The sequence below is a fragment of the Bicyclus anynana genome, chromosome 18 (assembly GCF_947172395.1).
Source record: "Bicyclus anynana chromosome 18, ilBicAnyn1.1, whole genome shotgun sequence".
NCBI classification, from domain to species: domain Eukaryota; kingdom Metazoa; phylum Arthropoda; class Insecta; order Lepidoptera; family Nymphalidae; genus Bicyclus; species Bicyclus anynana.
In genome coordinates this window covers 15,209,528-15,222,832 of record NC_069100.1, presented here as the reverse complement: position 1 = coordinate 15,222,832, position 13,305 = coordinate 15,209,528, and the positions used below count along the sequence as shown (strand labels likewise).

General features: G+C 36.2%; 1 protein-coding gene across 3 annotated transcripts; it reads right to left on the bottom strand.

The window, feature by feature from the left end:
- Positions 1-3,994: 3,994 nt before the first annotated feature.
- LOC112043868 (uncharacterized) lies at positions 3,995-12,537 on the bottom strand. Of its 3 annotated transcripts, none has more exons than XM_052886895.1 (4): positions 12,428-12,537; positions 8,585-8,725; positions 7,187-7,400; positions 3,995-4,651 (listed from the first exon to the last, which is right to left on the bottom strand). In XM_052886895.1, exons 2-4 carry the CDS (start codon positions 8,586-8,588, stop codon positions 4,168-4,170), a joined length of 702 nt encoding a protein of 233 aa, XP_052742855.1. In that variant the 5' UTR covers positions 8,589-8,725; positions 12,428-12,537; the 3' UTR covers positions 3,995-4,167. The 3 variants fall into 3 exon arrangements, with proteins under 3 accessions (XP_052742855.1, XP_023935293.1, XP_052742854.1); XM_024079525.2 differs by lacking the exon at positions 12,428-12,537 and adding an exon at positions 8,820-8,967; XM_052886894.1 differs by lacking the exon at positions 12,428-12,537 and having other exon boundaries at positions 8,585-8,807.
- Positions 12,538-13,305: the final 768 nt, after the last annotated feature.

Genomic DNA, 13,305 nt, shown 5'->3' with positions numbered 1-13,305 from the left:
GATTTTGAACGCTATAAAATTAATAGCGAGATTACATAGGTATATTTGGAGTACCTTTGCGTGATCCAACTATAGACTTATTTTGAGAGACAATTATTTTGACGGCCTGGTTCCATCACTGGCTGGGCCGATTGAGCTTTTCTTAATTGGTCCAGGTCTGGCTGGTGGGAGGCTTCGGTGGCTAGTTACCCTACCGGCAAAAAGACGAATTGCCAAGCGATTTAGCATTCCGGTACGATGTGTATAAACCGAAAGGGGTGTGAATTTTCATCCTCCTCCTAACAAGTTAGCCCGCGTCATCTTAGATTGCATCACTTGCCACCAGGTGAGATTGTAGTCAAGGGCTAACTTGTAAAGAATAATAAAAAAGATCCGCAGAAGAATCTCAAGCTCACTTGGTTGAAGCGGCTAGTGGCACGTTTGAAGAGCTGATGGGCTGTGGATGCAAAGGTGCATGTCGACCCCACACTGTTGGATAAGTATTGTGTGAAGTAAGATGTCGTCGCTTGGCTTCGACGGTCTTTCGGTAATAGCAAAATAAATCGATTTTGATATAGGTACAAAACACAATAATCAATACCCAGGCACCGTTATCCTACTAATAGGCAGGTAACTCTCTAATAGGATATCTATCTGCACTAATCTATCATCATCTCCTTACCCTTATCCCACTTAAGTGGGGTGGGAAAAATATGTCAATCTTTTCCATTCGTTTCTATTACTCGTCAACTCATCATCCACTCCTTTTACACACATGTCCTCTTTCACACAATCCAACCATCTCTTCTTTGGCCTTCCTCTCCTCTTATGACCTTCCACTTGCACATTCAACATTTTTCTAGTAATATGACTTTCCTCTCTACGCATTACATGTCCATACCAAGCTAACCTTCTACTCCTCAATTTTTCTGTCACTGGCGCCACCTTCAGACTTCCTCTTATATACTCATTCCTTATTTTATCTATTCTTGTCACACCACACATCCATCTCAACATACGCATTTCGTTCACATGCATTCTTTTACTATCCATCCCTTTCACCGCCCAACATTCTGATCCATACAGCACGACAGGTCTTACAACCGTTTTGTATATTTTACCCTTAAGTCTAAGAGGCATTCGCGGGTCACATAGTACACCTGAGACCTGTCGCCATTTCATCCATCCCGCATTCATTCTACTTTTTACATCTCGGTCCACATTGCCATCGTTTTGAAAAAGCGACCCGAGGTACCGAAAATCGGAGCAAGCTGGTAGGGTTACATCATTTAAGGCAATTTTGGAAGATTGAGATGTACCGCCAAAGTCCAAGAATAAGTATTCAGTTTTCGTTTGACTGATTCGTAGACCAACACTTTCCAATTTCTCCTGCCATTTTCCCAGTCTGCTCTGTACCTCAGATGCGTTTTCTCCGACAAGTACAATATCATCGGCGAACAGCATACACCAAGGTGCTTCTTCCTGTATGTCTGATGTCAGAGCATCCATTACTAGGAGAAACAAATAGGGGCTTAAAGCCGATCCTTGGTGTAAGCCCACCTCCACTTGAAACTTGTCAGTAACACCAGCTTCTGACCGTATGCTTGTGCATGCATCACTATACATTTCTTTCACTATTCTAACATACTTCCCAGGTATTTTCTTCACGTTCATAGCCCACCATACAACCTCACGGGGTACTCTGTCATACGCTTTCTCTAAGTCAACAAACACCATGTGGAGATTCTTTTGTGCATTCCTGTATTTCTCACACAGTTGACGCAAAGCGAAAATGGCATCAGTTGTACCCCGTCCTGGCATAAACCCAAACTGATTTAGAGTAACCTCACTCTCCTCTCTTATTCTCTTATCTATCACTTTCTCCCAAATCTTCATAGTATGTGACATGAGCTTTATTCCTCGATAGTTGTTGCAATTCTGGACATCACCCTTATTTTTAAATATGGGCACCAACGAACTGCTGGACCACTCTTCCGGGATTGACTCTTCGTGCAACAACTTATTGAAAAATAAAGTCAGCCATTTCCATCCATCCACTTTCAGGCACTTCCAAGCTTCGACTGGTATACTGTCAGGCCCTACCGCTTTACCACTTTTCATACTTTGCACTGCCATTTTTACTTCATCTATACTCACCTCTTTTACCACTGCCACATTCATTGATACATTCTCTAATTCGCGATTCCAGTCATTCTCTTCGTTCATCAACTTTTTAAAGTATTCCTTCCACCGACCTTTTATTTCTTCGTCATTTGTCAAAACCTTTCCGGCATCATCTTTTATGCATTTCACATGTACTATATCCCTTGCATTCTTTTCTCTCGCTTTTGCTAGGCGAAATAAGTCTTTTTGCCCTTGGGGATAATCTAGGGACTCATACAATTTACTGTTTACTTTTCCCCTTGCAATAGCAACCGCTTTTTTCGCTTTCATTTTCTTCTCCACGTAAACATTCTTTTTAATCTCTTTCGAATTGCCGTCATAATCACTCACATTTTTCCAATCCTTAAATGCATCCTTCTTTTCTTTCACTATATTTTGTATATCCTTACTCCACCACCATGTGTCTTTAGCTATCATACTTTTACCTTTAGTCTCTCCAAAAACATTCTTTGCCTCACTCCTCATGCACAAAGCTATTTCATTCCAGCATTCATTCCCCGATTTATTGTTAAGGTCATCCATGTCAATCATTTTGTCTACCACTCTTGTTCGAAACTCTTTCACACACTCCTCTTTCTCTAGCATGTACCATTTTATTTTGGGCAGGGTCTTAGGCTTAGGCATAGACTTTTGGATTTTAATTTTTATTTCCATTAGTAAAAGTCGGTGTTGTGATACTAAAGGTTCCCCCGGTATGACTTTACAGTTTTTAATTTCTTTAATATGGTCTCTTCTTATAAGAAAATAGTCAATTTGTGTATTATGATTCCCACTTTTATATGTTATCAAATGTTGATCCTGTTTTTCAAAGAATGTATTAACTACTGCCAGATCAAAAGCCGTGGCTCCCTGCAGCAGGTTTTCTCCCTCCCGATTACGGTTTCCAAAGCCCCGACCTCCATGTACTCTCTCATAACTTTCATTGAGTCTTCCTACATGACCATTAAAATCTCCCCCTATATAGACCTTTTCATTATTGGGGATAGCTATCATAACTCCGTCAAAATCATTCCAAAACTTCTCTTTCGTCGCATCATCACAACCTGTTTGAGGCGCATATACACTTACTATATTGGACATTACATTTTCTATAATTAGTTTGACTACTATAATTCGATCATTAACTCTATTTACATCTGTCACACATTTTTTCAACTCATTATCTAACACTACACCAACCCCATTCCTTTTGCCATCACTCCCGCAGTAAAAAAATTTAAAACCCATCCCGATTTCTCTAGCTTTTGAACCCTTCCATCTCGTTTCTTGCAAACAAGCAATGTTCACACGTCTCCTTTCTAAAACATCCGCTAGCTCTCTTCCTATCTTCTTCTATCTGCACTAATCTATACTATCTAAATATATACATACAACTCAAAGGTGACTAACTGACATATTGATCTATTAACGCACAGACCACTGGACGGATCGGGCTGAAATTTGGCATGCAAGTAGATTTTATGACGTAGGCATCCGCTAAGAAAGGATTTTGATCAATTCTACCCCCAAGGGGATAAAATAGGGGATCAAAATTTGTATGAAACTTTGTCAATTTTTAACCGATTTAGCTGAAATTTGGAATAGAAATAGATTATACTCTGGATTAACACATGGGTTATATTTCATCCCGAAAAAATCCAGGCGTCTCGTGGGATTTGTGAAAAACTAAATTTTACGCAGACGAAGTCGCGGGCGTCTGCTAGTAGTATTATAAAGAGGTAAAGTTTGTCTTCTTGGTCTCTGGATCTACTAAGCCGATTTTGAATTTTTTTATTTACACAAACAATGTGGCTATTTTATTTTTTTATTTTACAAAACAATAAAACACCCGTTATTCCATTATATTGTAGTAATTTAATAGTCATTAAAAAGAAATACAATTATTTAATGACAATAACACACGAGTACCTAATTGTTTACATAACGCACAAATTAATATTAATTATGATAAAATTAGGTAATCTCACAAAAAATATATAGCCATTTAAAAAAATAAACTCAAGATCATTCCGCATTCGAAAATAGCGACTTCATTTTTGGCGGCGCACTGCTCAACACGAGCTTAATGTCGGCGGGCGACGAGTTCGGGAACAAGCACCACAAGTCTCTCACAAAGCTCGAGTTCTGCATCAGTGCGTGAGCCATGCGCGAGCCACTGCAGTTCTTAATTTTGGCCATCTTCAAAACTGGATCGACTGTAATTTTTTTCAACTGAAACTTCCTCAAGGCACAGATAAGTGGCCAGTAAGCGAACTGACTTTCGAAATGCTCGCTCCCAGAAACTGCTGCCAGGTAGAGTCTGCATTTGTTCTCGTCTTTATTATCCCACTTTAACCCCAAAGCATTCGCCTCCGGAGACTCTAGATCGGGAAACAAGTCGCGGTTATCGAATGCATATGCTGCGACTAAGCCGCTGAGCCGATTGGCAGTGAAGTAGAAGCAATCGACTGGTACATTTGGTTCGGTCTTCTTAACTAACAGCGGACATCTGGAAAGCGTTAATGAACAAAGTCCGTTCAATTCAGTCAAAGTGAATTTCAAATGAAATGAAAGTTTTCATCACCTTCTGATATGTGTCTTTGTCATTTAGTATTAAGTATTAAAGTGACAAATCTTTTAACAATTAAGCTATCCAGCACTTAACTTATGACAGATACAAAACTTGTGAATAAGTCGACTGTAGTAAAACCTGCCCTTATTTATCAATCTATATTTACAAGTATAACAAAACTGTACCTAACAGGTCAAATTATTTATATTGGAGATATTCTGTTTTAGTTGAAGGTTTGTAATCGGTACTGAAGCCAAAAATATTATTGACGTGATAACTTATAATTCGATGGAGTCGGCTGCACACTCGAAAAAAGATGACGTCATGCGTCGTTCCCTCGCTCTAGGATTGCCAACTTTTTTTACAAGAAATAAAGTAAGTATTAGTATTTTTTAGGTATTAGTTTTTTTAATTTTAATTAATTTTAATTTTATAGTTGTAGTTATAATGATATTCCCTTATATATATTTTATTTTTATAATAAGTTTAGCATTTATATATTAGGATTAGTCTTAAATTATTATATTTATATGTTAACTAGCGGACGCCCGCGACTTCGTCCGCGTGACACTCGATGTAAACTTTCAACTACCACTACCCAACGCTACCCCTACCTTACCCTACCTTACCCTACCCTACCCCTACCCTACCCCTACCTTTTCCTGAATTTTCTTTGCTATAAACCTCACGGAGCCCGAGACCTTTCCAACAAATGCAAAACCGTGGAAGTCGGTTCGTGCGTTCTAGAGTTATAGCATCAGGAAGGAAAACCCGATTTATTTTTATATATTAGAGAAGAAGAAGATAAAAGTAAGTATATTCTGGAATCTGGTCTATGAAGATTAATTTTAACGAAACGAACATTTTCTTTTGAAAAATGCAACCATTCCATCAGTATTTTCTTATGACGTTGTCACGTTCAACTATCGTCGGTAAACCGACTTTACAGACAACTGATTTTTTATTTTTTGTCTGTCTGACCATGTTTTTATTGAGCGGGCATCGCGATGAAACTAGATCATACGAATAGGGTTATAGGATACTCTTTGTCGTAGAAATTAAATCAGAAGCGGGTGAAACAGGGGTGAAAAGTTTGTATAGTGGGGTTTAGAGTTAAGTAAAAATTTGTTTGTGAATCATAAAAAATACGAAATATAATGTGATTTAAGAATTTTTAAAATTCAACCCTTAAAGTGTTAAAATAGGGGTTGAAAGTTTACATTGATTTTCACACGGACAAAGACGCGGGCGTCCGCTAGTATATAACTGTACTAAAACAAAAAACGACTGTAAATTATTAAATCTATGGTTTAGTTATGTTATAACTAAAACTTAGACTTTCCAAATATATTAAAGTAAAGGACATTGACCAAGTGACTATGAAGATTTGTATCGGTATCAACTTTATTGCGTCACAATGAAATAAAGCTTAATTAAAAGTATGATTTGAAAACTTTTAAATATAATTTACCATCTAATGATAATTCATCGCATTTCGCGGTAATCAGCAAGTGTCGAGTTACGCATTTTACATACCTACCTACACAAAACGTAATGTTTAACAGAACAATGTTTAAACTAAAACGCTGGTTAAAAAGTAAAAGATATTTTGGAATATAATTTGGTCCTGTTTCACTTAAGTTTAGTTCCTAATTAATAGCGGTATTAAATCGTCGAAATGATATAAATAATAAAATAAAAAAAATAAAATAAAAATATATAAAGTGACATGACTGTTATATGTCATGTAAGTAAAAATTACTATGGCAACCTTAGATACATAGATATTCGAAGAATGGCGGCGATTAAAGACAATACAGTATTTTATTTTTATTAGTTTTTATTGACGGTGTTTTCGTGATATCTTATAAGTGAAACTAACATTATTTTTAAATTAAAAATGAATTATTTTCATAAAAATCTTGTGACACAACTTTGATTTGCTCAGTTCAGCGATACAGCTTTTGCCCATTGTCCTTTATTAATATACTAGCGGACGCCCGCGACTTCGTCCGCGTGAAACCCTACTTCTACCCCGACCCTACCTCTTCCCTACCCTACCCTATCTTTACCCTAACACTACCCTACTCCTACCCTACCACCCGACGGCGACGAAAGCTTAAAAAATGGAGTAACTTCTCCCGTTTTCTCAACATTTCCCTTCACTGCTCTGCTCCTATTGATCGTAGCGTGATAAAAAGTATACTATAATCTGCCCAGGAGTATGTAGAATATTTGTACCAAGCTTTGTTAAAATCCGTTGAGTAGTTTTTGTTTCTATACAGAACATACAGACAGACAGACAGACAAAAATTTTACTGATTGCATTTTTGGCATCAGTATCGACCACTAATCACCCCCTGATAGTTATTTTGAAAATATATTTCATGTACAGAATTGACCTCTCTACAGATTTATTATAAGTATAGATTAAATTAAATAAACATTCGACAGGTAAAAATAACAACTCACTCTTCTGTGATCATCATGGAACTGACGGCCACTGTCTGGCCTGGCTCCAGCTCCTTCAACATGATCCTCAGCTCGTGGCCCTGACGCAGGATTTGTTGCACATTTTCCTTGTCTTGTAGGAAAAGGGCCTTTTTATATTTAGAATAGAAAATATTCCCAAGGAAAACGGGTTCAGATGGTTCCTGTTGTACTGAAAACTCAAACTTCTTTGTTGCTGCAACAGAAATGTACATATTTATGGAGAAGTCTTATACATACTATATGTCTAGAAATGCATTTATGTAAATACTAGCGGACGCCCGCGACTTCGTCTGCGTGAAACTAAATGTGAACTTTCAACCCCTATTTCACCCCCTTCTATTAATATTTTTGCATGTCAATCATTTTACAAAAATATAACTCGAAACATGAACGATTTATTTATTTATAGAAAATCTTTCAATCCCTTTTTACCCTTGAGGACTTTTTTTGAAAAAAAAAACTTGTGAATCATCGTATTATTTTGATGATTTATGGACAAATTTTTGCAACCGTAACTCTAAAAATGAACTTTCCATACAAACTTTCAACCCCTATTTCACCCCCTTCTGATTTTAATTTCGCGATAAAAAATAAAAAATATGTAGGTAAGTAATGCCCTCCAATTGCAAAGTATGTAGGTATCCTCAATATACAGAATTGGACCTGCTACAGTTTTATTATAAGTACTAGCTGACGCCCGCGACTTCGTCCGCGTGCTACTCGATAAACTTTCCACCTCTAGTATAATAAATAATCCTCTAACCATTTTACAAAAATGTAACTCAAAACAAGGACAATTTATATTAAAAAAATCTTCAACCCCTTTTTAACTCATTAGGGGTAGAATTTTGAGGAATCTTGAATTACATTATTTTTTGTATTTTCTTGGTTATACACGTACCAAATTTTACAAAATACATATCGCGAAGAATGAAGGACTTTCCATACAGACTTTCAATCCCCATTTCATCCCCTTCTGGTTTTATTTTCGTCTCGAATCGTACCAAGTTTCATTTTAATTCATTCAGTAGTTTCAGAGTGATGCCCGGTAACATAAATTATGGACAGACAGACAACAAATAAAAAAAAACATTTACTTCATTCAGTATCGATTATAAAATGCAAAAATTTTCAAAATAACTTCAATGTAGGTACAGAATTGAACCTGTTACAGTTTTATTATAAGTAGGTATAGAAAATGTAGAAATACGAGTAGAATATGAAGATTATCTAGATAATTAAGCATTATGGTGATGCAATACAGAAAGTAGACAAAGATGTTTATTGTCTGATCTTTGTTACTAAGTTTAAATAATAAAAATTATTGTTAGAGGTACTTCATAGATAAAATTACTTGTTATGTAAGTAAGTACTTACCCATACTGTTCACTTTACTGTCTAATGTCAATTAAAGAAACTTTACAACACTCTTCTGTCTTGTGATTAACTTCTGGTATTTTTATTTCATAAACTATTGAAGTGAACGACGGCGACGTGAGGCTCACAGGAGTCAGGACACTAAAATGAATAAGAAAGTACTTATCATTTTATTTATAAGAGACTGATAAGAAATACGTAATTAATACTACTCTAAATTCTAAACAGCACTAACAGTCTAACACTAATAAACCACCGTCAAAACACAAGGTGATCCAATTCAAAATTTCAAATGTACAATTGTAGGTACAAGTTAGACCTGTGTCGATCGCGAATGATCAAATCTCCGACACCCGATCACTACTTGTGCGTGAGTAATTGGGTCGCGGACGTTAAAAACACCCGATCTTATGTGACCCGTTTGGTGACCCGCCCGGGCGCAGACTCGATTAAAAGATCGAAAGGTTTTTGTTTACCATACAAAATTGAACTTTATTTTCATTACAATAACTCTCAAATCTGTAGATCTCGTGAATAATCGGGTCGCGGACGTCTAAAACACCCGATCAAGTGATTCATATAAAAACTCGATCACTCGACCCGACCACGCTAAATTGAACTTTATTTTTAAAACAATAAGTCTCAAATCTGTAGTTCTCGTGAATAATCGGGTCGCGGACGTCTAAAACACCCGATCTTGTGATTCATATAAAAACTCGATCACTCGACCCGACCACGCTAAATTGAACTTTATTTTTAATACAATAACTCTCAAATCTGTAGTTCTCGTGAATAATCGGGTCGCGGACGACTAAAACACCCAATCTTGTGAGACCCGTTTGGTGATCCATATAATAAACTCGATCTCTCGACCCGACCACACTAAATTGAACTTTATTTTGATTGTATTAGTGTTATAAATAATTATTCGGCTCAATTGCTTATAATGTCGAATCATCATTCGCAAGTACAATCTGTAGTTGTCTCTTTTATTCGTATGTATGTAAAGGAAGATATGTATTACTCTGTATTTATGAGTTTCATCGGCTTCATCTCGGGGCTTGTAAAGATATCATTCTCTATTCTGTAGTTGATAATGATGATGACTTGAGTGGTAAATTCGTAAGGAATAAAGTCTAAAATATATATGTAAGTATGTATTACTTTTAGCAATAGTTTTATCTATATAATATACTAGCGGACGCCCGCGACTTCGTCCGCGTAAATTTCGATGTCAACTTTACTACTACACCTACCCTACCCTACTCCTACCCTACCCTACCACTACCCCAACCCTACCCTACCCAACCCCTACATCTACCCTACCCCTACCCTACCCTACTCCTACCCCTACCCTACCCCTACCTTACCTACACCCTACCCCCATCCTACCCCTACCCCTACCCTACCACTACCCTAAACCCAGCCCTAAACCTACCCTACCCCTACACTACCCCTACGCTTCCCTACCCGTACCCTACCCTATCCTGTAACTTCTCTATCTTATTCCTACCCTTAGCAAAATCGGTCCAGTGCTTCGAGAGTGGTGGTATGACCAAGAGAAATAGAGACTTCTATGCTAATAATATAAAGAGGTATAGTTCGTGTGGTTGTAGGAGGTAATCTCTGGATCTACTGGACTGATTTGGAAAATTGTTTTACCAATAGAAAGCTACGTTATTTGCGAGTGTCATAGGCTATGTTTGATCCCTATATTCACACGGGAACAGGAACTACGTAAATGAAAGCGCCGGGCGTCATATAGCGGAATTTCTGCGTCTTTTAGAAATTTTGTATTATCTCCGAAACTATTTAAGTAATTAACATACTGTAAAGGGCAAATCTTATCTCCATAATATCCTTGTGATTATTAAATAATTTATTTTGATAAGGATTAAAGTTTAGTTGTATAAATAATGACGTAAACCTAAGTATATAAAATTAATAATTTTTAAAACACAAATAGTACTATAACTGCTAATATAAAGAAGATAGATATATGGTGTCGCGGACTTTTTTGTAGAACTTTTAAAGATACATAAAGTCTCAATACATTAATTTCAATTTTACACAATAGTTAAGGCAGCGCATGCGAGTAAGTCTGTTTAAAAGGATTTTCAGTCCGACCTGTATGACAAAAACTGTGATAACTCGGCTAATATATATGATACCAATATAAAATATAGCCTATAGCACTCCCCGATAATGTAGCATTCTACTTGTGAAAGAATTTTTAAAATCGGACCAGTAGTTCCCAAGATTACCCCATTTAAAAAATGTGACAAACTTACAAACTTACAAACTTTACCTCTTTATAATATTAGTATAGAGTATAGATATAGATTAATAATTTTTAAAACACAAATAGTACTATAACTGCTAATATAAAGAAGATAGATATATGGTGTCGCGGACTTTTTTGTAGAACTTTTAAAGATACATAAAGTCTCAATACATTAATTTCAATTTTACACAATAGTTAAGGCAGCGCATGCGAGTAAGTCTGTTTAAAAGGATTTTCAGTCCGACCTGTATGACAAAAACTGTGATAACTCGGCTAATATATATGATACCAATATAAAATATAGCCTATAGCACTCCCCGATAATGTAGCATTCTACTTGTGAAAGAATTTTTAAAATCGGACCAGTAGTTCCGAAGATTACCCCATTTAAAAAATGTGACAAACTTACAAACTTTACCTCTTTATAATATTAGTATAGACTAATATATATGATACCAATATAAAATATAGCCTATAGCACTCCCCGATAATGTAGCATTCTACTTGTGAAAGAATTTTTAAAATCGGACCAGTAGTTCCGAAGATTACCCCATTTAAAAAATGTGACAAACTTACAAACTTACAAACTTTACCTCTTTATAATATTAGTATAGAGTATAGATATAGATTAATAATTTTTAAAACACAAATAGTACTATAACTGCTAATATAAAGAAGATAGATATATGGTGTCGCGGACTTTTTTGTAGAACTTTTAAAGATACATAAAGTCTCAATACATTAATTTCAATTTTACACAATAGTTAAGGCAGCGCATGCGAGTAAGTCTGTTTAAAAGGATTTTCAGTCCGACCTGTATGACAAAAACTGTGATAACTCGGCTAATATATATGATACCAATATAAAATATAGCCTATAGCACTCCCCGATAATGTAGCATTCTACTTGTGAAAGAATTTTTAAAATCGGACCAGTAGTTCCGAAGATTACCCCATTTAAAAAATGTGACAAACTTACAAACTTACAAACTTTACCTCTTTATAATATTAGTATAGATAATAACTTTAATTATTTACATTTTTTTTATCTATATTCATAAAAACATAAAATAAAATATCCCATTTTTCGAATGTAAATTTAGACGATGAATTAATATTATTGTATCACCACGCAAAAGCGATACAATTACAAACCACAATATTTATTTAACTGATAGTAGGCATAACTTTGTTTTGAAACCGTCGGTCAATCAAAGGATCGGGTTCCGGTTCGGGTCTTACGGGTGTTCAGTTCAAATACCTACCTACTTCAAGCCGCGTCGCAACGATACACAAAACCCAAACAACCCGTGACCCGAATGATCGAAATGATCGAATCATTGAGACCCGATCTCCATGAGTATGGGTCGCGATCGACCCGGGTTTTACGAAACGATCGAATTACACAGGTCTAGTACAAGTACAATATGTAAGTACACATTATCAAGAATTCAAGATTCAAGACAAGCTTAGACCATTTAAAAGGCAAGAGACAAAGCCCGGCGTCATTATTATGAAAATATCATACCAAAACATAGGTTATAGGTATGTCCAACCAACCTGAGTTGTAATGTAAGGGTGACCGCTCACTGACATTTTTAGTTGGCCGATTATCGTAGAGATTATTTAGACAACTTTATTTTGCAGAATAGCAGCCGTCGACTTTCAGACGCGGTGTTGCTAGCGCGGTGCGTGTACGTGGAAATGCGGAAAAGCGCTCTAATTGTTCTTTTGATAAAAAAAAAACAAAAGAAATCTTTTTGGATGCATCCTATTTTAAGTAACAGATTAGAATGTGGAATGCATTATACCTTACATTTTAAACTCAGATGTTATCCAGATAATTTTTTCATACTACAGAATGAGTATCCTCTTTTGATGAGCTAGTTTATCTAATTATTTATTGCAAGCAGGTTGGGCTGTAAATATGTCATTCCGTGTCAAATGGATTGGAGCGGCAGTGACACACATATTACGAGCACAATTTACTTAAGTTTGCTATAGTTTAGTACCTTTATATTTTTTACTAACATAACTATGAGCCTACTGAAGCTTGAAATAAAGTATTATTATACATACATGCATGATTTTGCAAAGCTCAACAGCCATGAATGAGGCACCGAGTCGAAAGTTTTTTTATGGTCAATCCAGGTTAAGGCAAAATCCTGAGATAGAGGTTTATCAAACTTAAATCAGAGTCCTCAGCACCATTGTAAAAGGACTTATTTTAACAATAAAATTTTATTTCATTTCATTAGGTACTCTTTAATTTTTGGCGAGTTGGTGTTTTTCAGTTGTTTGAGGTTGGGAACACTGAACCGTACTAACGAGCGTCGAGCAGTCGGCCCCACTCTATGGGTCGGCCTCGGCCGATAGTTGGACAACTTTATAATTGTGCGTCCAATTTATTAGTTGGACGATTTAGTTGGACAGATGTG